The sequence below is a fragment of the Triplophysa rosa genome, linkage group LG12 (genome assembly GCF_024868665.1).
Source record: "Triplophysa rosa linkage group LG12, Trosa_1v2, whole genome shotgun sequence".
In the NCBI taxonomy this organism is placed as follows: Eukaryota; Metazoa; Chordata; class Actinopteri; order Cypriniformes; family Nemacheilidae; genus Triplophysa; species Triplophysa rosa.
In genome coordinates this window covers 20,266,511-20,293,975 of record NC_079901.1, presented here as the reverse complement: position 1 = coordinate 20,293,975, position 27,465 = coordinate 20,266,511, and the positions used below count along the sequence as shown (strand labels likewise).

The 27,465-nt window shown below is 38.0% G+C and overlaps 1 protein-coding gene across 4 annotated transcripts in view; it reads right to left on the bottom strand.

Annotated features, from left to right (window-relative positions):
- Window positions 1–224: 224 nt before the first annotated feature.
- hipk2 (homeodomain interacting protein kinase 2) overlaps window positions 225–27,465 on the bottom strand; it is an 89,083-nt gene continuing 61,842 nt past the window's right edge. For 2 of the 4 annotated variants that reach the window (XM_057347361.1, XM_057347364.1), the window contains 12 exons: window positions 26,527–26,646; window positions 24,287–24,373; window positions 19,531–19,715; window positions 19,263–19,425; window positions 14,810–15,032; window positions 14,542–14,663; window positions 9,886–10,016; window positions 8,583–8,762; window positions 8,040–8,363; window positions 7,602–7,849; window positions 6,499–6,656; window positions 225–6,412 (listed from right to left, as the gene is read on the bottom strand). In XM_057347361.1, the coding sequence (XP_057203344.1) occupies window positions 5,951–6,412; window positions 6,499–6,656; window positions 7,602–7,849; window positions 8,040–8,363; window positions 8,583–8,762; window positions 9,886–10,016; window positions 14,542–14,663; window positions 14,810–15,032; window positions 19,263–19,425; window positions 19,531–19,715; window positions 24,287–24,373; window positions 26,527–26,646 (2,403 nt within the window). In that variant the 3' untranslated portion in view covers window positions 225–5,950. The remainder of the gene's footprint in view (window positions 6,413–6,498; window positions 6,657–7,601; window positions 7,850–8,039; window positions 8,364–8,582; window positions 8,763–9,885; window positions 10,017–14,541; window positions 14,664–14,809; window positions 15,033–19,262; window positions 19,426–19,530; window positions 19,716–24,286; window positions 24,374–26,526; window positions 26,647–27,465) is intronic. The other 2 variants (XM_057347362.1, XM_057347365.1) reach the window with 2 other exon arrangements.

Genomic DNA, 27,465 nt, shown 5'->3' with positions numbered 1-27,465 from the left:
CGTCTTTATATTTAGCTTGTGAGAAAAACATGCCTGGTTGATTGTCAGGTGCGTTATACCCAAGTAAACAGTAGATTTCAGGATTTTGTTCACGTACCCCCTCCGTCACGTGGGGGTACGCGTACCCCAGTTTGGGAACCACTGCAGTAACCATAAGGAAGCAGTGTTCTCTGGACTAAAGTCATAGAAAATAACAGAAAAACAAACAGTCGAGACCAATGCAATGTGACTCAACAGTTTATTGTAAATCCAAGACAAAGTGTGATTACATTTCTACACATATACAATATGCATATGTGAGCATACAAATTTCCTTTAATAACTCGATTCACCTTGGAGACCGAAAAATGATCAAAAGTAACAGTGAATAACAAGCTATAACATAGTTCACCACGACGCAAGCCCCTTCACATCCTACAGTTAGTAAATAGAACGATTAAAATAACTATATTCTTCTATAACCCCCATGTTTGTTAAAAATCATCCATGAATTTACACTGCTATCATTAGTTGTTGAAGCCTAATAAAATTCACTTTTTCTACAACGAAAATGATTAAGAGAAGCACACAACATTTGTAATGGTAACACAAGCGCCTAGTAGCGAGTACTCAGTTTTGATGAGTTAAAACTTATTGTTGTCATTATTATATTCATTGTAACATTCTATAAAGCCAGTAAAATATCCATTCTCATAGCATACTTAATAATGTTAGCCTAAGGTACAGGGTACATATAATGCTACAAATAATGAGACATCACACTTCTTCAAATCCCCAATAAACAAAGCAAAATGATAATAATAATAAAAAATGACAATAAACAAATAAGTATACCTGGAAATACTGCAGCACAAAACAGCTTTGACAACAACTAATGTGATACACACTACTGAGAAACCATACAGCAATTGACAAAATTAGGGTCAGGGGGTCAGATGCGTTCTTAGGTCTTGAAACATTGTAGAAAAATATTTAGTTTTCTTTTTTTTTTTACATTTTACTGTGAATGTTTGCGGCTGTGCAAGTAGAAAACTGTTCATGTCTCGATGGCTGCACACACGGCTACAGTGTTATCACGGCTACTTGACAGGTTACTGTGGCAACTTTTGTGATAAATGACATTTCGGTCAGGGTGGAACTGACAGCTTTACAATTTTCACAAAGAAGTTCATTCCCTGGTGTTTGTTTTCGGTTTTCTAAAAAGAAAGTTTTTACTTGAATATAATACAGATGCTTAAAACTTGGATGTCAATCCATAAAACATTTTCCTGACAGGGACTCTGCTGTACATGACTCTAAAAATGAGATGAATGATGAGCGTTCTTGCGTGAAGATTGTTTACCTTTTTTGGTTCTAAAACAATGAATGGCCATATTGTCACATTATACACAAGATCAATGGTGTGTTTTTAAACATGTATATGACACACTTAAAACGCAAAAGATTGACAATTGTGAAGTACAGTGGCCATTTCAATGAACACGATGGCAAAGAACAAACACTGATCCTTTGTTTTGAGTTCATTCATTATTATGTGCTTTAAAATATTCTTGGGCTGATTATGGCGATTTGGGAACCATCATCCAGGCATTACCATGCAATGTTTTTAACTCTTATGATGCCGGGTTCCACAGCTTTCCATGAGGCTGAAAGTTATTCATTATGTATGTTTAATTGTAGGCTGTATTTTTTAACCAAAATATGTTCCCCCTCCAAAAAAACAAGATCAACAATACAACACATCCACAGTTCCTTAAAGCTTCATGTTCATGGAGATGGTGGCAGTATTTTGACATTAAAATCACGTGAATAAGATTGTTCACATAATATCAGTTTACATAAAAATAAAGGGTAAATTGATTGGTTCATTTTTCAGCACATATTCGTAACATAAAATGACGGTCTACTGTACTTTGCTGTTAACAGTTCATACTCGAAAAAAGCAAACATGTTACATCACAAACGTTCTGACTTTTCTCTGTATTCAGATTTCTATAATAATTTGAATTAAACCACATTGAAATGTACAATATGAAGGAAAGTTCAAACTTTAGTAATGATTGAAATGAAGTGTTGTTTTAGAGGGACTCATTGCATTTCTGTGACATTTCTGTCACTTGCAAAAGTGACAAAACCCAGCAATAACAAGCAAAGTAATCATAAAACAAATGAGATCTTTTAGTCTTAATCTTACATTCATTTATAGTGGCTCATTTAGAAAAGTGTTAATAAAAGTGATTACTCAGATTCAATTCATTATTGTATCTCTGTGATTCTAAAATATTTTGTTAGAACAAAAACGGTAAAGCTTACAAACTGTTACAATTTAAAGCTGCAGTGTGAAAATGGAATTGCAAAAAAAAAAAATTGTTACAAAACATGTTTCAAAAAACATCTTCCTCCATTGATCGGACAAACAGACAGCCCTGTCCCAAACTCAACCACTGGTGGAGCCGGTGTTGCTATGTCAGGCCACTCAACCAAATAGATCGAAAGCGCCACAGTGTTCATATTCCTACAAATCACAAAATCAGTTTCTGCATATTAAGCTAGCATTAAGAGAAAGTTATTTAACATTGGAAAAATACACAAAGCAGCTTTAAAAAGCATATACTGTATGTGGCATTGACAAAAAAAGCCTTCCTAAAATAATCCATCCATCTCACCCAATTAGAGATCTGGACATTTTCGTTTTGTACCACTGACAAAATGTACAAACATATTATTTTTGCAGATTTGTCGTTTTGGTGAAATTTTTGTTGTTTGATTTCTGCACACGCAATTTACAAACAGGATATTTTCTGGCCTGATTTTGTTGTTCAAATGTCAGTGAAACGTCCTGTCCTACTACATATAAACTACAGATAAAGTCTGTGCATCGAGCAATGACATGAATATCTTTGGTGGGAGGAACAAAAAGTACTTAAATGCCAGCGGAGCCCTGATTTGGTCGTATTGGCCAGCTCCCGTGTCTGGAGACTACAGATACACCAACGGCTCCTCTACTGGAATGGAATGTTTTATGTGATTTCAACAATGAAGATGCCTTTCCTTAACTGTGCTAGAATTTGCATCTGAGAAGCTTAAACCAAATATGATGGAGAAATCTCTTGGTATCCTACTGAGCTATGACGCACAGCTTTGTGAATGAAACAGAAAACGTCTGGTAGAACGTAACTGTTAGGTGTTAGACCTCAGCCAAGCACATTTACAAAGTATAGGCCTTGAATAAATCAACATACATATTAATCACCAGAAATCAAATACATGCTGCCTGACATATAACAGAAAAACAAAACAAAACTGCATTAATGAACATTAACAAAAATTATTGCAACACTCTACACAAACACAATATATCTAGCAACATAAAAACTGAAAAAAATAGAAACACCTTGAAGTAAAAATAAAACTACTTCAAATGCAAGTTCTATGGCATGAGGGCAGTAGGGAATATATTTCATACTCCATAAGTACTGCCCATGTTCTCAAGACGAAACCAACACGCTAACACTGTGTACTAACCATCACAACCCAAAACGAACATAAATGAATCGAATTTGTTCACACTAAAAAACCACAGCAAGTAAGAGTAAGTGAAGCTGAACCAACGAGATTTCACTGTCGGCAGAGCTACCAAGCGTAATGCCACTAGACTTCAAGCGGCCGACAAAACGCTCTGTGCCTTGTCACGCCTGGATAGAATCTCAGATTTTATGAAAGAGCTTTGATCACTTAGTTACGTATGGTTAGGACACAGCTTCAATGAAACGATTGGCTAACATATCAATGTTAAATTAAGCAGCAAAACACAAGCATTGGCCCACAGTTTCTTACACTTTCTATATCGTACTGACTGGCGTAAGTGATTCATACGATAAGACAAAATTGTGATATAGTCCAGCATGTTGTATCTTCAGGTATTCAAGCCTCCAGAGCGGACGTTAAAATAAAACCCCACGACACACAGAATGCTGAAATCAGAGTATGGTGCGCTGTTATATAATCCCCTCTGCTTTCGTTCGGCATCTACTTTACCAACGTGCTCAAAGCCAACATGCTATTCTCATTAAAAATGTGGAATTTGCCTTCTCTTGCTCCTCAACAGTCCCCATCCAAATCCACCATCATCCGCATGCACCTCAGCTAACACTAAGAAGACCCTCTTTCTCGAACTCTCCCAGGTTTACGGTTTCTAAACCACTTCTGCCCCCGGCTCAGACCGGCTGTCAGCTACAGCCTTCCACAACAACAGCATTCACATTGGATGACCTCTCCAGGCCTAGAATGCTTTATTTGAACATGTTCCATGTTTTTCTTTACCATAATAGCACACATACATCTGGTATAAACATTTACATCTGCAAGACGTATTGTTTAGATTGATGTACATCTGCAATACGTCTCTGAGACGTCTGCTGATAGATGTCATATAGACATCTAGAGGATGTCTGTAGGATGTTTATGATTTAGAATGTGCATAAAACTGCTCTAAGACGTTTATCAGATGTTTTTACACAGCAGATCTTTAGCAGACATTTTACAGACGTACATGTGCTTTTGGGGGTAGCGACCGATCTCTAATCGACTTTTCTCCTAAAATTCCCATAAAATCAGTGATGTTGGATTGATCGCAAGATGACTAAAACATATGTATAGTTATGGTGTGTACAGTAAATATGCTGTATATAATTATATCCACTATCCAGAACAAAAGTGACTTTATTTTATATGACGACTTTGGTTCATTACCCCAGGCAAGTATCTTCAGCTAAATGTAAAACAACCTCGTGCGCGCTAAACAAGCAGCACGCTGCAGGTGCCTATTTTCGTGGATTCCGATATAGCACATAAATAACATTTGGGGCCGACGCTTACACCTGGACCTAAATCAAGATAAAGATGTTCAACCTAGGAGCCGATTCTCAGACTAGCATCAGGTTCTAGAGGGTTTCCAGCCAAGTAAACTGTCGTAATATATGTAAGGCACTACGAGGTAACAATGATAAACCTAAGACTGTGGAGGAATATATCGCACAAATGTGCGGGGAAGCGCCTCTCGCGGCGCACACGCACACATGCACGCGAACACACGACCGACTACCATGTTGAACATGCCTATGTTATTAAAACCACTGTTGTGCAATCACATTAAAAGAGAAACACAAAGAATCTATTGGTATCAGAAAGGTTCTTCATTAAATAAACGGGTGCAGACTGCTACATTCTACATAGAGGGGCCCAGCTAACGTTCTACGGTATGACAAACATAATTTCTTTTCTAAATGTGAACACAAATAAAAGTCTATAAATACACTAGAAAGTTCGTCTTTTTCGTATTTCCAAAAGCTTCCTCCAGGTGGATTTGGGAGAGGGCGGCGGAGTATGCGACTATGCCACGTGTCATTTGGAAACGTTTAAGACAGTACAAGGCCATCGTTAGATTTTTCTATGAAGAGCAGCAGATTTCCGTATTTCACCTTATCCAAAAATTCTCTCAGGAATTCCAACATCCCCGTTGTGACGCCGGCTCAACAGTCTGTGAATGATTTCAAGAAAAGGAAAGCCAAACAAAACCTCGGTATAACTTTGTCTCTGTCAAACGGCTGCTGATGAGACCTTGTTGTAAAAGAAATGAAGGAAGTAAAAACGTCTTCGAATTGTTTTGAAAGAAACAAATCCAAAATCTTTCTTTCTTAAAAAAAAACTAAGAAAAGAAAAATGAACTGGCCTGTTTGAGAAGGCAAAATAAAACTCATCTAAAAGAAAGCTCCTTAGTACCCTTCGGTTTCCTCTGAGAGTACACTTGCTCTATCCATCAGCATCTTCATTGTCTTCAAGTTTAAGCATGAAGGTACGAGGGGGCGGGGTTAAGGGTCGATAGGCTGTCTCTAGGGGGGTGGGGGTACAAATGGCAAGCAGCGATTGGCTGGGCTCCAGTGTTTCAGCTTTAGAGGTAAGAGTACTGGTTCATCTTAGTAGGGCTCAGCGGATATCCAGTGTAGACAGTGGAGGCAGGTGAGGCGCTGATGTAGGTCTGATGGGCAAATTGGGCTTGGTACTGACCGTGGTGCAGGGTGGGCGAGGGCAGCAAGCGGTGACCCATGCTAACAGGCACCTGGTGGATGATACCCGGCGGGTAGCTGGCGTGCTGGACCGCGTGTCGAGCCGAACCCTGGGAGGTGACCAAGTGGGCCACCGTGCCAGTGGACCCCAGGGCCGTGGGAGCAGTGTAGGTGTAGAGGTGAGGTTGCCCCGACAGATGAGGTGGGGCCAGATGGGGATGGTAGTTAGCTGTGTGGGTGGGGCTGTTGTGGAAAGAGTATTGAGCTTGGGTGGCCATAGTGGGGGTAATGTAAGCCTGTTGCCGTCGGTGACCTCCGTTGCGCTCAACAGCCATGTGCTGCTGGGCCTAAACAAGACAATATTTATGTATTAGTGTTACTTTTATGATTAAGTGCATTAAGAAACTAAACCGAAAATGCACTAGTGAAATACCTGGCTGAGATTGAGAGGCTGCTGTTGGAAGGGGTGTGGCCCAGAGCGCTGGTGCCGATATGAACCGCCTCCAGCACCGCCCCCTGATGAGTGGTTGCCAGAAAAACCTCCATTGGAGGTCTTGAACTTGTAGATGGAGTTCTGGTGGTTCATGGTGTCTGTAATGACAAATTATAAATGTTACAGACAGCGTTGCTATCGTTACCTAAAACTCTTAAAACATATCTGGTAATTGAAATAAAAATGATAATCTAAATCATTTTTGAAAAACTCAAAAATAAAAAAGATTTACAAAAATTAACTTAATTTAAGACTGAACTAAAAACTATTAAAGCTAAATAGCAATGTTAAAAATAAAAGAATAGTAATGAAATAAAAAATAGTAAAATAAACAAATAATAAAATAAAAATATATATAAAATATAATTCAAAATATTAATACAACTACAAAAAATGGTTAGACTTATACAATATTATTTTTACAGTATTCTAAACATAATAATAGTTATTTATGATAACTAGCCATAAAAATATAGATTGTTGAGTTGGATTACATTTGTGTGCCAGGTAATTTACTTAAATAAACTCAAAATTATTTATGAGCTTACTTCATATTAGAGTACAAATATCTCATAAAAGACCCTCAACAGACAGATCGATGTTATCATGCAATGCTTGAGGGACAGTGTTACTTCATATCTAGCTGATGCAATATTTCAGAGCCGTGAAAAACCAGACACATTTATATTCATAGAATTCTCTGATATTTCCAGGTTTTCCACGACCGTGAGAAATCCAAATAACACCTCAATAGGGATTATGAGGTTATTTGTTCAACTTTACAAAGCAATATAGCGATTCATACTTGTTGTATCATAAAATATTCTTTTGAAAAACTCTTGAGCTGCTTGAATTATCTCCCTAACTTGATTTAATAGCCTTGGCAATAGCACAGACTATTATCTACTATAAAAGTCTAAGCTGTATAGCAGAGCCTGTCAGTGAATTCAGCATTGTGCTGTCACATTAAATTGCCGCTAGACTCAAGCCCCGTCAGATATCCCCCTCTCTCTGTCATCTTATCAGCTCGTCCCCTGTCTCACCAGGCAAGAGTCTATCACACTCTCCCAGGTTGTCGCCTGTCTGGTTCTTCAGAGGGGGGATAATGATGGTACGCGGGTTGCCGTTGCTGTAGTTTTCCAGGACTGCGACTTTAGAGTCGTAGCCATTGGCGTTGGGGCCGTTGGGTCGGGCTTCCACAGCGTAAGGGCTGGTATTGCTGGAGTAGGAGTCGGGGGAATCATGGACCGTCACGCAGCTGATGACATTTTTCCTCTGTTTGGATGACGTGCTGTCGAGAAGTAAAAACAGAAGTCATTACTACTGTTATGTACGGCAGAATACAGTCATGTTTTTTCGGGGGGGGGTGAACTATCCCTTTAATAAGTCCTTGTCATATGGCCCAGCATAGTTTCCCAATTCTCCTTCTGGTCACCCGTTTCTAAGTTACTACAGGGGGCTACATTTCCACTTTTGCTGACCTGGTGTTAGTGGCCTGTTTGTGGTCGTCGTCTTCATCAGTGTCGCTGCTGATGGTGATGATGCTAACGGCTGGGCTGGGCGTGTCCGGGATGATGATGGTTTGGCGTGGAGGGTTGTGTTGACCGTGGTGGTCTCGTGTGGTGCTAAATGCCTGCTCTCCGCCCCACCCCCCTCCTCCGCCTCCACAGGTTTGTGGTGGGGCGCAGGTGGCAGACGGGCCGTTCTGAACCACGGCGCACCGTGGGGGGGTGTTCTCCTTCACACGCTTGGAGCGCTGAGGTGATGTGACCGCCTGGGTGGAGGACATGTCGTACGACACGTTCCTAAGGTAGAGTGAAGCTTGTCAGTGACAACTCGAGAGTTTAAGTTGGTTACTTTAAAAAGCTCATGCGGGTAAATATTCTATGTTTAGACACAAGGTTCATAAACCAAAAATGTTTTGGACATTAAACCATTGTAGTACTGTCCCTTTGAGTATCTTGTAAACACAACCATTCAAACATTTTGCCATTTCAAACCATCCCTGTATCGCATTAGCTCACCTGTTGTTCATCTGGTGCTGCTTGTTCTTTTTGGAGGAGGAGTTATTGTTTGACGGCTGTCTCATGACATGTGCCACGCCCACATTGAGAGGTTGCTGGGAGGGCAGAGCGACATGACCCGCCAGTAAGGCTGGCTGTTGCATAATGGGATTGTAATGGCTGCCATGGGGATGTGAATTCCTGAAAGACAAGCAAAGTAAAATATAGCACACAGTTTTAAAATACAGTGCAAGAATGTCATTTTTAATCAATATATTTACTCCATTTCAGTGAAAATGATAAAAAAACATCCTTAAAACAACATCAAATGACCTAAGAAGCTAAACTGAAATATATTAGAATAGATTAGGATTAAAATGTACATTAGATGAGTGATAAGATTACTGATATAATATTCTCTGTAAAAAGTAATATTTGTAATATTTTAATATAATGTTTATCATTTTTGTTGTAATCTGATTTTTCTATTTTGAGGATGCTTGTCATTTTTAATAGTAAACAAGAGAAAGATACTGATAAATACTATAATAGGATTCCTGCTGTGTAAAGAGCTCTGTTGAGTAATACATTATTCTACAAATAAAAAATATAAATAAAACATAAAACCTAATGACAGGCAACAATGGATAATTAAAACTCTACATGTAGAATTACTGCTATGCAACATTTGGCCATAGGGGGCAGCAGTGACTGCAGTAAAGAGAGCACAGAGCTCAGATACAGTAAAATCCTTCAGTAAACTGACACAGTTTTCCAAGCAGACCAGCTCAGGAGAACTGCCAAGCCCTCAGGGTTGAGCTGTAGGCACTGATGTTAGGATCTGCAGATATCAGCACACATTCATCTATAATAGACTCAACCAATGCAGGTCAGCACGACCCGACTCCATTAACCTGTCCTAGCATGAAAGACGCTTCTGCACTCAGTGTTCTGAGACAAGAAATCAACTAAAACAAGACTTTGACATGAATCCTAAATGAATCTAGACTGTAATATGCTGAACTTTAGTTTAAGACTTAAATATTCTTTTACTTCATTTTGAATGAATAATTCAAAGCCAAGTTGGCTTTGCAGGAGCATTTGCAGACTAAGCAACCTAGATAATTCAATCGCCTTAGTCTATAATCTAGTAGATGTACAATGTCTTAAAGGCACCACAGATACACTGTGCACCAACATTCTACCAACTACCCCCAACAACAGATGCAGGTATTTTAACACCTAAAAATTCCACACGTAAGCTTTAATTTAGTAACCTTTTAAACAGAAAGGAAATGGGGTGGACTTATATAGCAAGTCTCACCTCCAGTTAGCCAGTGGTTGCGAGCTGGTCATGGAGTCGGGGATGACGGTGGCGTGTTGAACGGAGGTGTGTGTGAGCTGTTGCCATGCCGGAGGGAGGAGGATCTGCTGTGTACCAGATGGCCAGGCCTGCTGCAAGGTCAGGATGCAGGGAGAGGGGTTAGGAAGAGAGAAAGAGACGGTTAGCATCTAAGATGTCAGGTGCTGGTCAAGCAGAGGTTTGGAAATCTGCAGATAGTGACATTCGAGTCAAAAGTAACCCAAAGTCAATGAGAGTTCAAAAAAGAGATTACTTATTATTTTTGTCTTGTTTCCCAGTACACATTTCTAAAAATTCTCAAGACACATTTACTTTATTCAAGCATAAACTTGTTACATTTTTTATAATATATTTTCTTGTTTTAAGCATAAAATCACATAGATTGAGATTTGTTTCTTAAGTAAACAAATTTTGCTTATTAAGTGAATGTAACTTAATTTAAGAATATTAGATATTTGTACTGGAAGACAAGACACAAAAACTAAGTAACAAATTTATTTTTTGCAGTGTTAGGATTTTAAGGCAACGTAAGTGACATCGACACTGCAAAAAATGAATTTCTTACTAAGCATTTTTGTCTTATTTCCCAGTACAAATATCTAATAAATTCATAAATCAAGAGACATTTACTTGACAAGGAAAGTGACCTAAGATATATAGTCTTGATTTATTAAAGAAAATATTAGATTTAAAAATTAAAAATAAAATGTTTAAAACAAGCAAAGAATCTGCCAATGGGGTAAGAAAAAAGTAGATTTTTTCAGCCATTTTTTGGCTTGTTTTAAACTTACTTAATTCTTATATTTTTGTCCATGTCAAGTAAATACATCTTAATTTAAGATTTGTAAGAAATTCTTTTTTTCAATAACAACAGTTGATAACACAACAACAAAGTTAAGAAGAATTCAACTTTATGAAAATGCGCACTTGTGAGGTGATTACCAACACTGGAATTGTTTTCTGAATACCTAATCACTAGTTAAAAAATCTAGTAAATAAAAGTAAATGTGTACAAATATCCTAAAAAAAAGTGTTATATTAAAGGGATAGCTGAGTAAGAACCTTTTCTTGCCTTATCAGTGAACAGTTTGTTCATCTTTTAAGCATTAATCAAACAAAATGTTTTAGGGTTATGTTTAAAACAAAACAAATTATTTGGCTATTTATTCTTATTCTTTTATTTCTCTGGTCAATTTATCATATTTTAAGGATAGAAATATGTACACTTTAAAAAGTGCTGGGTTGTTTTTGACCCATGCTGAGTAAATATTGGACAGAACACACTGCTGGGTTAAAAATTACCCAATGCTGGGTTATTTCCACTCATGGTTGGGTAAAAACACCCCAGCAATTAGTGTGTTGTGTCCAATATTTACCCAGCATGTGTCAAAAACAACCCAGCACTTTTTAGAGTGTATTTTATTAAAACAAAACTTTGTATACTACAAATTTGTCCAACAACAACGAACAACAACTTGACTCCAGTGATATAAATGCTGTCAGTGTGAATGTAACCCAGCACATCACAGGGCTACGGCACAGCTAAACCGGCCAGGGTATTGCAAGCACATATTTAGAGAGAGGAGAAAAAAGATCCAGCTATTTACAGATATGACCGCTAGTAAGTGCTAAACTGTGTCAAACAAGCATCAAAGGGGTCATTTAGTTATTTAAGACACCACCATCAGCATTACAGTCCTAGATACACAAGATATCATTTCATTAAATACACAGAGGCTTGACTCGTTTTGCAACACGTCTTTCTCCAAAACGAATAATTCTATTCGAAATTTAGCAAAATCTTAAAAAAGCAAATTACAGAAGACAAAAAAGATGTCCTTGTGGAACAGCAAAACGCCTTTCGCCACTTTCCGTAGAACTTGGTACCCGTATCACGATAAAGAGGTGAGATAGGGCGAACAGTCTCGGCTCCCGCGTGTAAAAAAGATAAGACCCTGGCCTAATAAAGAGATGTGGCATCTAGCAAGCAGCGCACTTATGTGTCAGACATTTTCCAAATCAGCTCCGACTTTAATTAAATTCAGGGGCCTCATTCAGCGGCTTTGTGAGGAACTGCTTTGTATGGCTGGTGAGGAGTGCGGGGAGTGCCAAGCATAATTTGCCCCGAGACGAGAGCTTGAAGACGACTGTCTGCAGCCTTAATAGTTTAATGCAGCTTTATTGATTAGCAGTTTAATGTACAACTAATGAATTGTTTCTTTAATACCCTTTGCACATCTATTTGCTGGCTCGTCGGTATGGACCGCAGCGCTCTCACCAATGACGGAGGGAACGGGTGAAAAATACTTTTTACGATGCTTGTTTGAGGGCGACAACATATTTTTGGTTGTATTTGCGTTAATAAAAAGGATAGTTCTAGACTGTAAAATCTAATTCGGTATGCTGTGCTCAAAAGCTGTTGTGAAGTGCCTTAAGCAGGATAAAATCATTTTAACACACAGCATCTTATGTCTTATTGTTTTATTTAAGTTGCATCGTAATAAAACCAAATTTTGACGTTTTTATGTGATTCCAAATCGTCTTGCTACTTAGGTTCAACTTTACATGCAAGGAAATGGCATTTTTGTCTGAAGCAAACATAACTTGAAAAATATTCCCACAATAACGTTCACAATATTTTCATCGAAAGCATTATTATTAAGAAAGACAAAAAAGGGCCTAAGAGTTTAAAATTTCACAGCTGAAAAACATTTAATCTTTCTATATGTCGTATGCACTCAAAGAAGAATACAGACCCCTCTGTATATTGTGCAAGCATACTTAAACTACTTGCTTTAGGGTCAAGCGTCTCTATCTCTACATACGTTGTCTAATCATCACATCAATGACATGAATTTTCCCTTTGCCTACGTTCCTGACACTTAACCCCCTCCATTCTCACTCTGGGTTGGGTTGTGTAATGGTACCGTCTGCCCTGGAATGGTAACCCAGATAAGAGTACAGTTTTCCACACAAGGCCATCTCTGCAACTACCCCCCTAACAGCTTTTTTGCCTTTGCGGGGCGAAAGCCTTTTGTCACCCCGAGGCCTCTGAAAGCTCGCCGCTCCCTCGCCAATTGTTTTCGCATTTTCTGCATTCCTGCTCGAGATAAAGGCCGAGGTCTTCTGGAGACCCACTCCACTGGCACCAAGAGTGATGTGGTGTGGCTGATTGGGTCGAGGGGAGGGGCTGAGGCCCTGGAGCAGCGATGAGTCCAGGGAGACAAGAGGAGAAAAATCTCAGTGTTTATTCTGGAAAACCGCCTTTCTCTGCACAGTGATCCGATAATCACTAGTGGAATGTATGCATGAGGATTTCTTTATGTGGAAAATAATAAATATGCAATAAAGTGCATAGCGAGAACAGGGGTCAACGATAAGGATGGATCTTTGGCCCTGGAGCCAGCGTGTGAAACAGAACAGTCACTTGCCTAATCAGGATACATTTTTTTTTTGGTTTTATGCCAAATGTTTCTGTGTTATTTTTGTTTGAATTCTGTTGATTTAAATATGTCACTAGGAGAACATTATCCACCCAGCTAATGAAAATTAGGAAGACTCAATTTTAATAGAATGGGTTGAAAATATGTTAAATGATTCCTTTACATGAAATGGATATATTGGTAACACTTTACAAGGTTGTATTTGATCATCAATGCTGCAAAAGTTTTTTCAGTGTTACTTAGCTAATTAAAAAATGCTAGCTAGCTAATTAAAAAAAAAAAGTTTAAAAATTACAATAATAAAACAAAATGTAACAAATTGAAAAATAAAATTGTATCATTGTTATATATTATATATTTATTATGGTGATTATTTATATAATATTATGCACAATAATAACATCAATAATGGTATGCATAATAATAGTAATAATTAATAACAATAATGCTAATTACATTATGTATTATATTTGTATTATTATTGTTTAAATAATTACCATAATAATATAAAATAAATAAAAATTATCTTATTTGTGATGGATGACCAAAAATATTGTTGTACGGCTACAAATCTGAACTAAAAGCATCCTTATTGTCTAGCCCTCAAGTGAATCTTAAAACAAATGAGAGCTCAGTTTAGCAATATTGAAAAAATGTTGTGGATAAATTACACTTGGCTAAACAGCCACACACATCCATCTGGGCCCTGCCTTACGGCTCTAGAGTTCAGACAAATCCCTGAGCATCCATACACCTCATTTAAATCCAAACTTCGAAATCCAAACCATCATTCTCATCAGACCGTGACTAGCCAAACTCCAGGAAAGCAACACGGTTGTCTGGTCCTAGTGGAGGCAGGAGTGCAAACTATCAATAAGCTAAAACCACCAACAGGGGAAAGGCAGGTCGGTCTAGTTGCTCCTGCAGAGCACACTTAGATAAATCCAACCCGACTTCCATTAATCTACTGGGCACAAAATGAGATTGTCTTCTCAAATGTTGAAGAGGAAGTGAATTATACTTATATCATTAAAACAAAGTAGGTCATGCTAATTGCTCTTCGTTGGAGCTGAATTCGGATGTAATTGTGAATTTGGGAAAGTCTGAGGGGTGTAATTAGTTTGGGAAATCTCTCCTATTATTGCTATGGCAATGGGGTAATGTTTGGTAGTACCTGTGTCAGCAGGCCTGGCTGGATCTGCAGTGGCTGAGCACCAGGGGCTTGTGTTACTATGGGAACCGCATTCTCCATCCGCACCGAGTAGCCAGTGTGTTTAGAGGGTGATGCTTGCAAACCTGAGAAGATATAACAAGGGAAACGCCATTAGATGGCAAGATGAATGTAACCTATAGCTTGGCTGCTACAGTCATCCAATCTATGTAAGGAATAGCCCATTAAATCTGCAGAATAGCTCTATAACCACATTTCCAGCAGCGCTTACCTTGGAAGCCAGGTGGGCAGACGATGAGGGCCTGCTGGAAGGGATCCGGTCGGGCAGCGCAGAGTTGAGGCCCGCCAGGCTGAAGGGGCATGGTCCTGGGGGCCACGGCGGCCATAGGGGCCGCAGAAGGCTGGTAGAGTGCAGATTGGTAATTTAGTATGGAGACATCGGGATTTGCTAGGGAAAGGGTGGCACTGGTGGAAGAGGGAGCCAGGTTGGTGGCCTAAAAGAATTGATGGGTTCAACCAACAAACAAACATACAAACAAAAGCATGAGGAAGTAGGTGTGGTTTAGGGGATTGGGTGGAGCCACAATGAGGCATGTGGGGGAGCATTTCAAATAATAAGATGATGGAAAATAAACCACCAGACTGTACATTTTCCTTCTCTTGATACGTAAGATGGATGTGGAAGTAAAGGAAAATGTACAGTCTGATGGTCATTATAGCAAAATAATAAGTCAAATAATTAAAGTGGGTTTATTTTTCATGACGACCGACTGACCGTACATTATCCTGTTCATTATACGTCTGCTCATCAAATGCATAAATAAATGCATGCACATGAAGCAATGGGTTTGGTTGATATAGAATAGCGGTGGCACAATATACGCTATTGATAATAACCCATTTCAAATGTTCAGTGGTTCACTGGCAAAAAAACAAAACAATAATAATAAAATAAAGTAACAATAAAAAAATAAGGATGAATTTGACTACTAGCATTTTTCTTTATTTAAATGGATTTAAATCTTGTTTATTTAATATTGTACTACTATTTTATATAATAATATTATAGTGTAATTCACTGGCAAACAATAAATAATAAAACATTTAAAAATAAAAAACATATACATTTTTAAATGGATCTGAATGCGATTCATTTAACATTATTTTAATATTAATACTATTATATTATTTTGAGTGTGATTCACCGGCAAAAATTAAATAATATAAAATTAAAAATAATATTCAATAATATTTTTTGTTTTTTTAAATGCATTAAATATTATTAGTTTGTTTATTAATGCATTGTTATTTTTTATTTATTTTTCATTTGAATAAATAATCACATAATTCATTTAAAATTACAAACATTTATAAACAATAAATAATCACAAAATTATTGTTAACATGAATGACAATCTGAAATTGTGACAGCCCCAGCAAAGACCATTAAAAAAACAAGCCTGGCTATAAGAATAAATCAATCAGAATAAAGTATTCCATCATTAAGTCGTGTAGTAAAAAATCACAACTGCACAAAGATTTTCACACAATTTCTTAGAGCAAATGCTACACAGACGCTCTGTTCACTGTGTGCACGCAGCTTCAGCGTTCAGACATGTTCTATACAATGACTTTTATCGAGTCTGCAGGGAGAGAGAAAAGAGGGAGGTGAGGGAGCTTCAATCAATGCTCTTGTGTTACAGTCTCCATCAATGCTAGGACCCTTCAACTCATTGAATTTGCTCGGTCTCATTAGCAGCAGATAATGATCCCTCTTTGCACTAAGCTATGATTAAATATACACACAGATCTAAATGGTGAGGGGAGAGACAATCAGTTCTTCACAAGCTCCTGCGCAAGATTTCCCCTCCAGTGCTTTTTAATCCGACCTGACTGCAGCACATTCTGTTTATTCATCGTGGAATTTACGTCGTTTGAAGAACGAGGGGTTCGCCACACAATCTAGAACGGCAAGCTGAATGTGTTCCTCAATAGAACGGTACAGCTTCTTTCCATCTTAGTCACTTTCTTTCTGTAATGTAATACAAGCAGCGTATATATAGAAGTGAAAATATAAGCACCACCAGAGTGAGAAAGTTGCATATTGTCGTTTGATCATTCAGTACGTGGCACTCCTCAGACCTGTGATGCAATGGCAAAACATGCTATCAATACACTTGCGATGTTGAGATGGGTTTGAGCTTCTTTTTTCTTCCATTTTCCAGCTTCCCTTTTTTTCCTCCAAAAAACTATATTTCATTATGTATGTTCTGTATTATCAATAACAAGTAAAAAATCAATTAAAAAAACATAATATTTAGGGGTAAATGTTTAAGTCTACACCAGAGGAGGCTGTGTCTGGATGGTAAACTTCAACCTGCAAAAGTCTAGCAAGACCCACATGCGCCTCAGCCGCTGCAACCGAACCCAAACCGGCAAATGCAAATCTCGCGAGAGTTTCACAGAACGTGGTTTCGCGCAACTCTCCAGGTGCATTTACATGTTAAAAGCCTTTGATTTCTGGTTTTCAAGACTCAAAAATAAAGATTGCAATAAACAAAGAAAACAAAGACACGTGGGTCCGTCTTTGATAAACTCATCTTTTCCAAACCTGTTCGTTTAATGGAGGATAGTGTTATATACTTTCATCTGCTTCCAAAGCGATAGCGCTTCATCTCATGCCACCGCTAGTAATTATAGACTTTTCATTAAGGTCTGTATGGAGAGAATTCAGTACAGGCCTTTTCATTTTTCATTTTCCCCGTTTAGCAAGGCCGATGAGCACCAGGGGAGAAAGTTAATCAATACACCGCCATGGCATTCATCACACAAAATAAACACTTCAGCCTCACAGCTGGCTAACGCTACATGAGCTTTATCTCTTCCTTACACACACACACACATGCTAATCCAGACAATATACAACATTCACATTATTATGACAGAAACAGTTCTGTAACTTTACAGCCGTATGACTTTTTGACTTTAGACATTGTTTACGCAAACAGGGGAAGTCACAGTCTGAGCGGATCTGAGAAACTCAAGGCATCATGGGATATATGCCTGGCTCTATGTCAGCAGTTTAGACAAATGATCCCCGGTGAAGCTAAACTGCACAGAGGCAAAACAGAAGGAAACAAAAGGAGGGAGGAAAACAAAGTGGTGCAATCCTCAAGGCTGCGTCGTAGTAAAACGCAAGCCAAGCAGGAAGTAGAAGCTGTGGTGTTGTTAATCAGCACATTGTGATGGAGGCCTGCGAGGTTGGAAATACACACGTGCACACGGCCCAAAGTGGTCGAAAACTGGAGCTTTCGACCACTGGGGGAAGTTAGCCGATACAGCCAGCGGTTTATGGAGCACCGCTACACTCGTTTCATTGGATTGCCCCACTGCAAGCGAGCAAGAATGTAACGCAATTTATTATCTGCAGCTTTAAGGGAAATTAAACTGAACTGGGGAAAAGGGAAATGTTGGGGTTTTGCTTATTACAATGATCAATTTCAGATACAGGCAAAAATGTGCCGGCGGTTGAAATGAGTGGGAATGTTTTTGATCAAGCTCTGCCTTTGGGGTAAAAAAGCCCCTGGATGATTGCTACATTTAACAAACAAAGCAAATCTGATCTACTCGATAGAAAAATAGATTCATAGAGTCTTAATACTGTACATGCAAATGATTTTCTTATTCAGTACTTTTCGTTTTGTAGTACAAATATTCTTAAATAAAGATACTGTACTTTTACTTAAGAAGCAAAATAACTTTTGATATTTCATTTTATAAAAATTTTAAATACGTTTTTGCTAAAACAACCAAAATAAGAATGGGATAAGAAACGTAATTCAAAGTCAAAACAATATAATTTGTCTTACCCCACTTGCAGACATTTTTATTTTAACCATAAACTCACTTAATTTTGATAATATATTAAGTCTGGTTTTCTAAATAAAAAATATAAACAAACAGATACAATTAGGTGAGTTAACTGCTTGAAAAAAAATCACAGATGGGGTAAGAAAAATAAACTTAATTCAAAGGGAAACAACATATTTCTTACCGCACTGGCAGATATTTTGTCTTATATGAAACATAAATTCTATGAATTTTGATAATACATTAAGTCTTGTTTTCTCTAAAAATATATATATAAATAAATAAATACGTACAATTAAGTGAGTTTTGCTTTTAAAAAACAATGGGATAACAAAAATAAAACCTAATTCGATGGGAAAACATTTTTTACCCCATTAACAGAATTTTGTTTCTTGTTTAAACACAAACTCACTTAAATTTTTATAATATATTAAGTCTAGTTTTCTGGAAAAAATATCAGTAATTAAAAAAAGTAATAGGAATTTTGCTTTAAAAACAAGACAAAATAACGAAGAAAGAAATGTTTTTTTTCCAGGGTAATGTGTTTAAAGAACAACAATAAACATAAACCTCAGTAAGCTTTCATTCAAGATGTATTCTTTAAAAACGATTTCGCTTCTTAATTGGCCATTTTTTTATAAATGTTTTATTTTACTGAAAGCAGAAAATGATTTTTTAAAGTAAAAATCCATAAAATGTATTTTATTTTATTATTTAAATTTAAGTGTAGGACTAGGATTCACACAGAGATAAAGAACATCAGAACTATAAAGAGCTTCATTTAAGAACACAGGAAGTGTCCAAATCCTTTTTTACACATACAGGTGTGTATGTGTGTGCGCGTGTACACTGACCTGACTGTGCACAGTGTTAAGCTGGTTGTTGAAGGTCATGGTGAGATTAGTGGAGGTGCTGGGGGCTACATGTGTAATAAAGGGGGTCTTGCGCTGATTGACGGTGTCGTACATATTTATCCGACGCTTGCAAATCTCCATGTTCTGGAAGCAGGATTTGACGCTGCAGGAATAAAGGAGGACAAGGTCAATGATGCACATCATAAAACCATTCAACACTCTCCATATGTAGACACGGCGCTGTTGGTGTATATATAGCTCAACTGACTGTGCGCTGTGCGGGAAGTCCAGCAAATGTGTCATTGTGACGAAGGGGTGATTGAGCGTCTCTATAGGTGTGATTCTTTTGTCTGCGTCGATGGTCAGCATCTTGGTTAGCAGTTCAATGAACTCCCTCCTGTCTGCTTTCTCCGCCAGCATATCGCTGCCCTCCAGATCTGTAGTCATATTCACCTATACACAGCAAGTAAGGAACGAAGGTGAGAAAGGAGAGAGACTGACTGACAGACATACGGAGAACAGCAATATTGTATTGTTCCTCAAACAAGGCACATCCAGATGACAACTTTGAAGTGTTTCCAGTTTTGTGTGAATAATGCATCAGACATTCGGCAAGTGGTCCAAGAGCTTGATGTCGGAGGCTGAGTCTAGGGCTCAATAGCTCTTGCCTTTTCTGATGCAACGGTTGAGTTAACGGTTCACATCTTTGATTCACAGCACTGAATCTGTGCCTGCAGATTTTAGAATCAGAGCTAGTAAAAAACCTTCATTTCTTCATATTTACAAAGCCAAACACACCATCTTGCTCCGAATGGTTTCGGCAACAAATAATATTTGTGCTCAGTATTTTAAATTATGAAATTAATGAAATTATTTTAAAATTCTATGTATATTCTATATATTGTATAATTTTCTTTACTATCCGGACAAATACATTTACAGTAAAGCTGCTTTGCATCAATGCAAAATTGTGAAAGGCACCATAGAAATACATTTAAATTGAACTGAACATTTTATTATGTTTACAGTTAATCCATTTACCAGAATTGAGCTGTTTTCAACCATCTAAATCAGTGGTTCTCAACCTTTTCATGGTCGCGCCCCCCTGTAAACCCATTTAAAGAACTGGCCCCACCACTGTATATGACAGATTGATCTCAAGAGATCAGATTATAAATGTAACAACCCTGCTGATAAAAACAAAAGAAACCCCAAAAAACCATCACAGAAATGAATGCTTTCCATTAAAATACCATTGTGAACCATTAGCTTTTTGCAATAAAACCATTACAAAGTTGTAGTGTTTTGGGCATTATTCCAAAACGATTAATCTGCCAGATGTTTCATTGATTTTAACACAAGCGAGAGTTTATACGCATTTTAAAATTCGCAGTCGAAAACAGTGCTTTACATCTTTAATAACTGTCAACAGCTTTAAACAGCTGTCCAAGTTCGGAAATATATGAAAATGCACTTTATTTACGCGCCACTCCCTTTACGAGCACTCTGAACTCATTGGGAGAGAGAGAGACTTGCTCTTATTCTGAAATTACAGTCTGAAAGACAAACATGCTTATATGATCCACCTGTTTCTTAAGATGATTTAGAGGTAATTGCTGCTGCTTCATGAATGGACGTTTGCCTACTTTGTAGATATTAAGATTTTGTGCGCAGCCTAAACTTGCACTGCGCAGGACCTACAATGAGTCTGCGCGGCCACTCACGCGCGCAGCTTCAGATGGAACATTGCCCTCCGTCAATTTGCAGTCGCGTTCCTCCGTGCATTCGCGATCGTGTTCCAAAGGTTGGTGTTTCTGGAAACCATCGCGCCCCACCTGCAGTACCTCTGCGCCCGCTGGTTGAGAACCACTGATCTAAATTAAACATTTTGTTGCAATAAAAAAAATGCATCTGGGCCTGAATAAGGTGAAAGTTTAACAGTGTGAGATTAGAAAAATGATGCGCATTTTACACAATATTTGTAAACTGTTTTATAAAGTTTGTTAAGTGCATCACAACCCTGTGTGTTGAAGTCATGAAATCTGTCAACTGTATTTTTTAAATTACCTTACATTTTACAGCATTTGTAATACACAAAGCATTTGTGCGCAGATAACTCCAGTGTTCCACCGTGCTTGGCATGCATAGCTTTATTAATACAGGCAGTTATGTCAGTCAAAAAGTCTAATTTATTTATTTTAAGACCGTAATAACCTTTCGACATCTGATACAATTGCTTTTAAAATGACAGCTATTCACTAAAAGTCTTGAGAGCATTAGAAAGGCAGTACGGAGCCCTTTTAGCGACATGGTGGTGGAAAAAATGAGAGGGAAGAGAAAAATATTTTTTAAAGCTTTTGCGTTCTCTCGCAAACATATTTGCGTTATCTCGCAAAAACATTTTGCGAGTTCTGACAAACACTTCATGTTTAATGTCCCGCTGGCAGAATTTAAGACTAGCTCCGTACATAAACATTGGTCTAGTCGCAGATTCCCGGACCAATAACTTGTGAGCTAAACGTTCTTATAACACAAATGACACCTCATTCTATGTAACGTAAACAATGAATTTTAACTTAATTTTCCACAAATCGAGCCTTGTATTGATCTCAGGTGGGAGCCGGCTGAGACAAGACCGAAGGGATCGTCTGTAAAGTACAAAACCCGAAAATCATTAGGCTACGAAAAATAGTCATTAACTTCAGTGCTACATACTGTAGTTAGGGCTGTCGCGATTATGAAATTTGGCTGACGATTAATTGTCTAATAAATCATTTGACTTTTAATTCTCATACATTTTTTATTCAGCTTTGAAACGACCATATTGTTCTGAATATAAAGACTATGTTCTTTTTCTTGGAAATACATAGGAAAAAATTGTGTCATCATACTTAAGGTTTAGGCTTTTACCTGTCAATAATAAAACCGCCAAATACTTGTAAATTAAGTAAATTGATCAGGAGTGAATTGAAGCCACCATTAAAATGCTATCAGTCATAGAAAAGCTTCTAGTCTGTTTTTTCTCTCATTTGCAAGACTACAATAAAAGTTTACTTCTATGTTAATGAGATTTTGGTAGACTGGTTTTCACACTGAAATAATATTAAACTGTACTGCAGGTTATTTTTATGGTATATGCTTTAGTTTCTTTTTAAGTGATTGTGTTGTGGTGGTACATTTTGCATGTATTACCATGCTTTGGTTACAATATATACAATAAAATATGCAATATGCAGATGCACTACAGCTCCCCCTAGTGTCTTCTATAGAGATGTGCAATAATTGCGATGATCTGAAACCATCTGATGAGGTCAAACAATCGTGATGAGACGATTATTTAATAATCGTGACAGCCCTAACTGTAGTATAACTAAAACCAGTTTAAATTCAGCAGGAGAGCACTAATGTGTAAACTGAATTTGGTGAGACCACAGTGTGTAACATTTAAGTTATTAATGACTATTTTTGTAGTACCGCTTTTCGGATTTACAGTCACTTTGCTGACGGTTTCTTTGGACTTGTCCATGTCGCCTGCTCATATAGAGATCAATTTATATTCTCGTTTTGAGGAAGACTAGGTTGTAGATCATTGTCTAAGGAATTATGTGTTATTTGTGTTATAACAACGTTTAGCTCACGAATTATTGGTCCGGGAATCTACTCTGAACCGCTCCATTGTTAATGTACGGAGCGGGACAACAGGACGTTTGAATGTTTTGCGAGAGAACGCAAACGTTTTGCGAGATAACGCAAATATGTTTGCAAGAGAACGCAAAACTTTTGCGAGATAACGCAAAAGCTTTAAAAAATATTTTTCTCTTCCCTTTCATACTTTTTCCACCCCATGTCCCTAAAAGGGCTCCGTAAGGCAGAGATTTCCCGTCTCAGGATGTGGAAAAAAACTACTTGAAAATTAATTTTCATAATGAAAAAAATCTAAAGCTATATAATGATTTTAATTAAGCACAGCTCAGAGTCAACTGAAGGCAATGTTGGTTTATCATTACATCAGGGTTAAAAACACAAACTGCTGACGCTTTATAAAAACAGCAGATGCACCAGAGTAAAAATCTGGGATGTGAAGACAAGAGTGACAGTGTGCGTTTTATTAGGGGTGTTTGGTCAGAAGTGTAAAAAGTGTAAAAGAAGTTTAAAAAAAAAGTGGAATCCTACTTAGACATTTGTGCACCACCTTGCAGTTTATCTGCGGCCTAACCGCCCCGAGATATCACAAACGTGAGTCTCTTTTATGCAAGCTATTCAAGCTTTTCTATCCTTTTTTCTAATGCGGAAGGTTGATAGAAAACAGAGAACAAGGGGGAGATGATAAAGAAATCATCTTTAACCCAAGGACAAATGTAATCCGTCAGTGATCTCTTGGACGTCAGGAGGATCGACACAAGCGAGCAGATCGATGGCTGCAAAAGCTGCGCATGCACACTTACTAAATTTCATTGGAAATGATAAGAACCATTCTTCATAACTTTTTCACTTAGAACCTGACCTGGAGATGTAGCTCTGATCTAATTCTTGTAAAAAAGGGGATCTGAAGCACATGACGGTAGACACGTTGTAGATTATGTGTAGCCAAGCGCAAGGATATTTCTATAAACTTGCTGTAAATTAGATCAGCTGTTATAATCTGATATAATGGGATACAGTCAGCTCTTATGGGAAATCCTAACTGAGCTTTGCATCATTGCTGGCAACAGCGTGACCCGGCCAGTTCAGACATCAAGATGACATGGTGATGAAGCGTGTTGATTTAAATAACTCGCCGCAAGCAAAAGGTCATGAGTCATGTATCATAGCACTCAAGGGACTGAGTTTCCCATTCAACATTACTTCACCATTGTGCTTTAACATACGTAACATTTTTTATTGTTTAACGGAGGTATTGCTGGAAACTCTCCACGCAGAATCAGAAACAAAATATTTTGAAAGTAAGGGTGAAGGGAAAGTTATTATTGTAGCCGGCAGCTGAAGACAAGTTCTGTGATTTGAACACGTTTACAAACTCCTACCTGTGCCATATCATCCAAGCAGTTGAAGATATACTTGCGAGCCTCTTTAGACTTGATTCCTGTCTCTGCCTCGTGGTCCTCGGGTGTCTGCAAAAAAGAAGTTTGTCGGAAGAGTCCTCAATACAGATTTACTTTTTCAATGCTGTGAAACAGTATGGAAGCATGTACGAAATCACATATGAGGTCCTCCCTGAGAGCAATGTGCTGTGCTCAGATTTCTAAAATACTATACCCACAAATAAAATTTACAGATTTATATTAAACTTAATTTTTCTCAAGATCAAATTTATTGAGCTACCTGTATGCTTTGCAGATTTGTATCTCTGTGTTCTTAGCATCTCATTTAATTCTATAGTATTTTTTCGTTTTAGGCAGAAGCCCCGAGACAAAGTTGACACTTGAGACACAACTGAGAATTACCTTTAAAAATGTTCCTCTGGGAAGTACTTGACATTGAAAAAGTATTTCTATCCTTCTCTTTACAAGCACTGAGGTCAAAAAAGTGCAAGGATTTATCGATTAATTAAGGGGAAAGCTTTAAAATTTGGATCCAGATAACAAGCATAGAAGTTCTTAAATGGACTTCACAATTACATCGAGATGTTCAATAATACAAAGTTTTGTACAGTTTATCATGTAAAGCCCTTAAAGTTCACCAACAGTTCGATAAGAGAGAAAGCTGTTTAGAGACTCCGGACAATCACCCACTAACCCACATGAGGAAATGTGGGGAGCAGGGGCGTAAATCTCATTTAACAGTAGGGGGGGACAATAAACATAAAATTTCTCAAGAGCAATTTTTGAAGGGGACACAAATAACACAGTCAAAATTGTACTCACTACGTGCGTTAGGTTCATAGGTTTATCATGACTTGCAGTCGTATTATAACTGAACTGAACTGCCACGTACTGTAATGCAAGTGAACACCTAATAAAGCTGTTTGTTTCCATTTCCATTTTTTTTGTCTGTGTTGTCAAGACAGGAAACAAATATAAAAACACACTACCCATGATACAACATGTTAACAATGAGTCACTTTTTAAACACTTTTTAAATTTTATCCTGATTTATACTGCCACATCGTCTGACAAAGTCACCATACATCTACATTAAAGAGTGGTGGTTATTTCCCATGTAGTGCACTGCGTCCGCCAACAAACTATATGCATAGATGTACTATGTTCATGTTCGTGTACCTAAACAGTCAGTAACAGTGACAGATGCTTAAATTCTGTGTTGTACTCGCTGATGAATCGTCGAGTTTCAGTCAACTGAATGTTTAGCTTATCCGCCGTGCACACACTGCACAAAATAGATGCTGAGAAAACGACCTTTTCCAACTGAATGAAAGCTGTGCACCTTTTGTGGACAAAGGCGGTCTGAAATTCGCTAAATATAGTGCCAAAGTCACTAAATTGTCACCGGTATGTGCGCGACTGTGTGTGACACGGGACCTGAATGGCAAGGATCGGTGGCTAATTGTGGCCGTTAATGTTAACATTATGCCAGGTCGCCACAAATAAAACAATGCATGGGAAACGGCTTTGGCGTGTTAGTTGCAGTGTTTGACGCACTATGCAACAAGCTATTGTAAACAAGCTACCGTTAACTAGCTAAGTAACATTTTAATCGCTAACATAGCAGATTCATGGAAAAAAACATCAGTAATCAGCCTTTTTTGCCACAACTAATTTATTAATGAATCAGCATCAACTACATTAAAGAGAATCGCTTCATTTAACGTGAATACAATTGCCTTCTTACTGGAGTCCAACAACCACTGCTGAACTGAGCCGCATACTCAACGCATTTTTTGCGTTTGTATTTTTTTCTAATTACACAATTAGTTTAGGTATAAATATATTTAGCACAATAGACAGTGCGATTTTTAATGATTTGGGGGGGACAACCCTCGGATGGAGGGGGACGTGTCCCCCCGGGATTTACGCCCCTGGTGGGGAGAAATTAAGCACAGGGAATGGATGAAAAAAGATGAAACTGGTGAAATATAGAGAGTGAAAGTGAGGAACGTTAAGCAGGATTTATACCACGTCGCTCTGGTTGCCAAGTCCTCACACACAAAAACCTTTTTGCTCACATTAGCCTACTGGATTGTTTACAGGTCGAAGAGTCTACTTAACTTTTAAAGAGATTGCTTTTGCACTGTCACTACATATTATACAGTATGTGAAAACATCGAGAGTAAGTGAGAAATAAAAATGGGGTGAGAGAGTTTTACCTTCAGTCTCCACAGAGGGTACGTAGAGTCAGGGTCTCTGTTGAAAAACCTGGTTGTTTTCGTTCCTGCACTTAACAGATACTCTGCTGGCAAACCCTGAGTCTGGGAGATGTACCGGATCTGATAGAAGACACAAACACGGATGGTTAGAGAACTATGTCAAAAATGTGCTGCTTTGGTACAATTAAAGAGGACATAAAACAAATATATAGAGTTTGGTTCCAAAATGAGATAACTCTGTTTTTAAAATATTTCAAAAATCATCGTGCATTCTAATTAATATCAATCAAACTGCAGTTGGTTTGTTTTGATTTAAGCCATAATAACTCAAAAATTACAGCTATCTAACACGATAAAACACAAGAAAAACATGATGACATCATAAAAAACATGATTTTTGAATTTTTTTTAAAACGGAGTTATCTCATTTTGCAACTAAACTCTTCATATTTAGTTTTTTTGTAGTATTCAATAATCAAGACTTTTTTGATTATGTGCCCAATTCTTCTTATTTTTTAACTTAACCGCCTGACTCACATATCAGTTATTTGTGTCGACGAGACGGTACTTCGCAGACAGTTAGTAGATTCAATTTATATTTTTTTATATACATATGATTGTAAGAGAGCAAGAAGTTGTGTCCGGTCGGAGTCGGTATCCTTGCGCGACCCGGGTTCAATTCCCGTTCTCAGCCGTCCTTTGCCGGTGCTGCTCCTCTGCTCCCAATATCTTCCTGTCAACTCTCCACTGTACGCTGTCATAAAAAGGCATAAAGCTGGGTGGGTGTTGTAGGGAGTGGGGGGGGCTTCTTGGTTGTGGTTCGGGGCGTTTCATTTGTTGGGACTGTGTGGGTCTGGTCTGGTTGGTCTTGTTTTGTGGTCGATGTCGGACAACAGAGGAATAAAGTTAATTATGCCATTACTACTTTTCCCTGGTTGT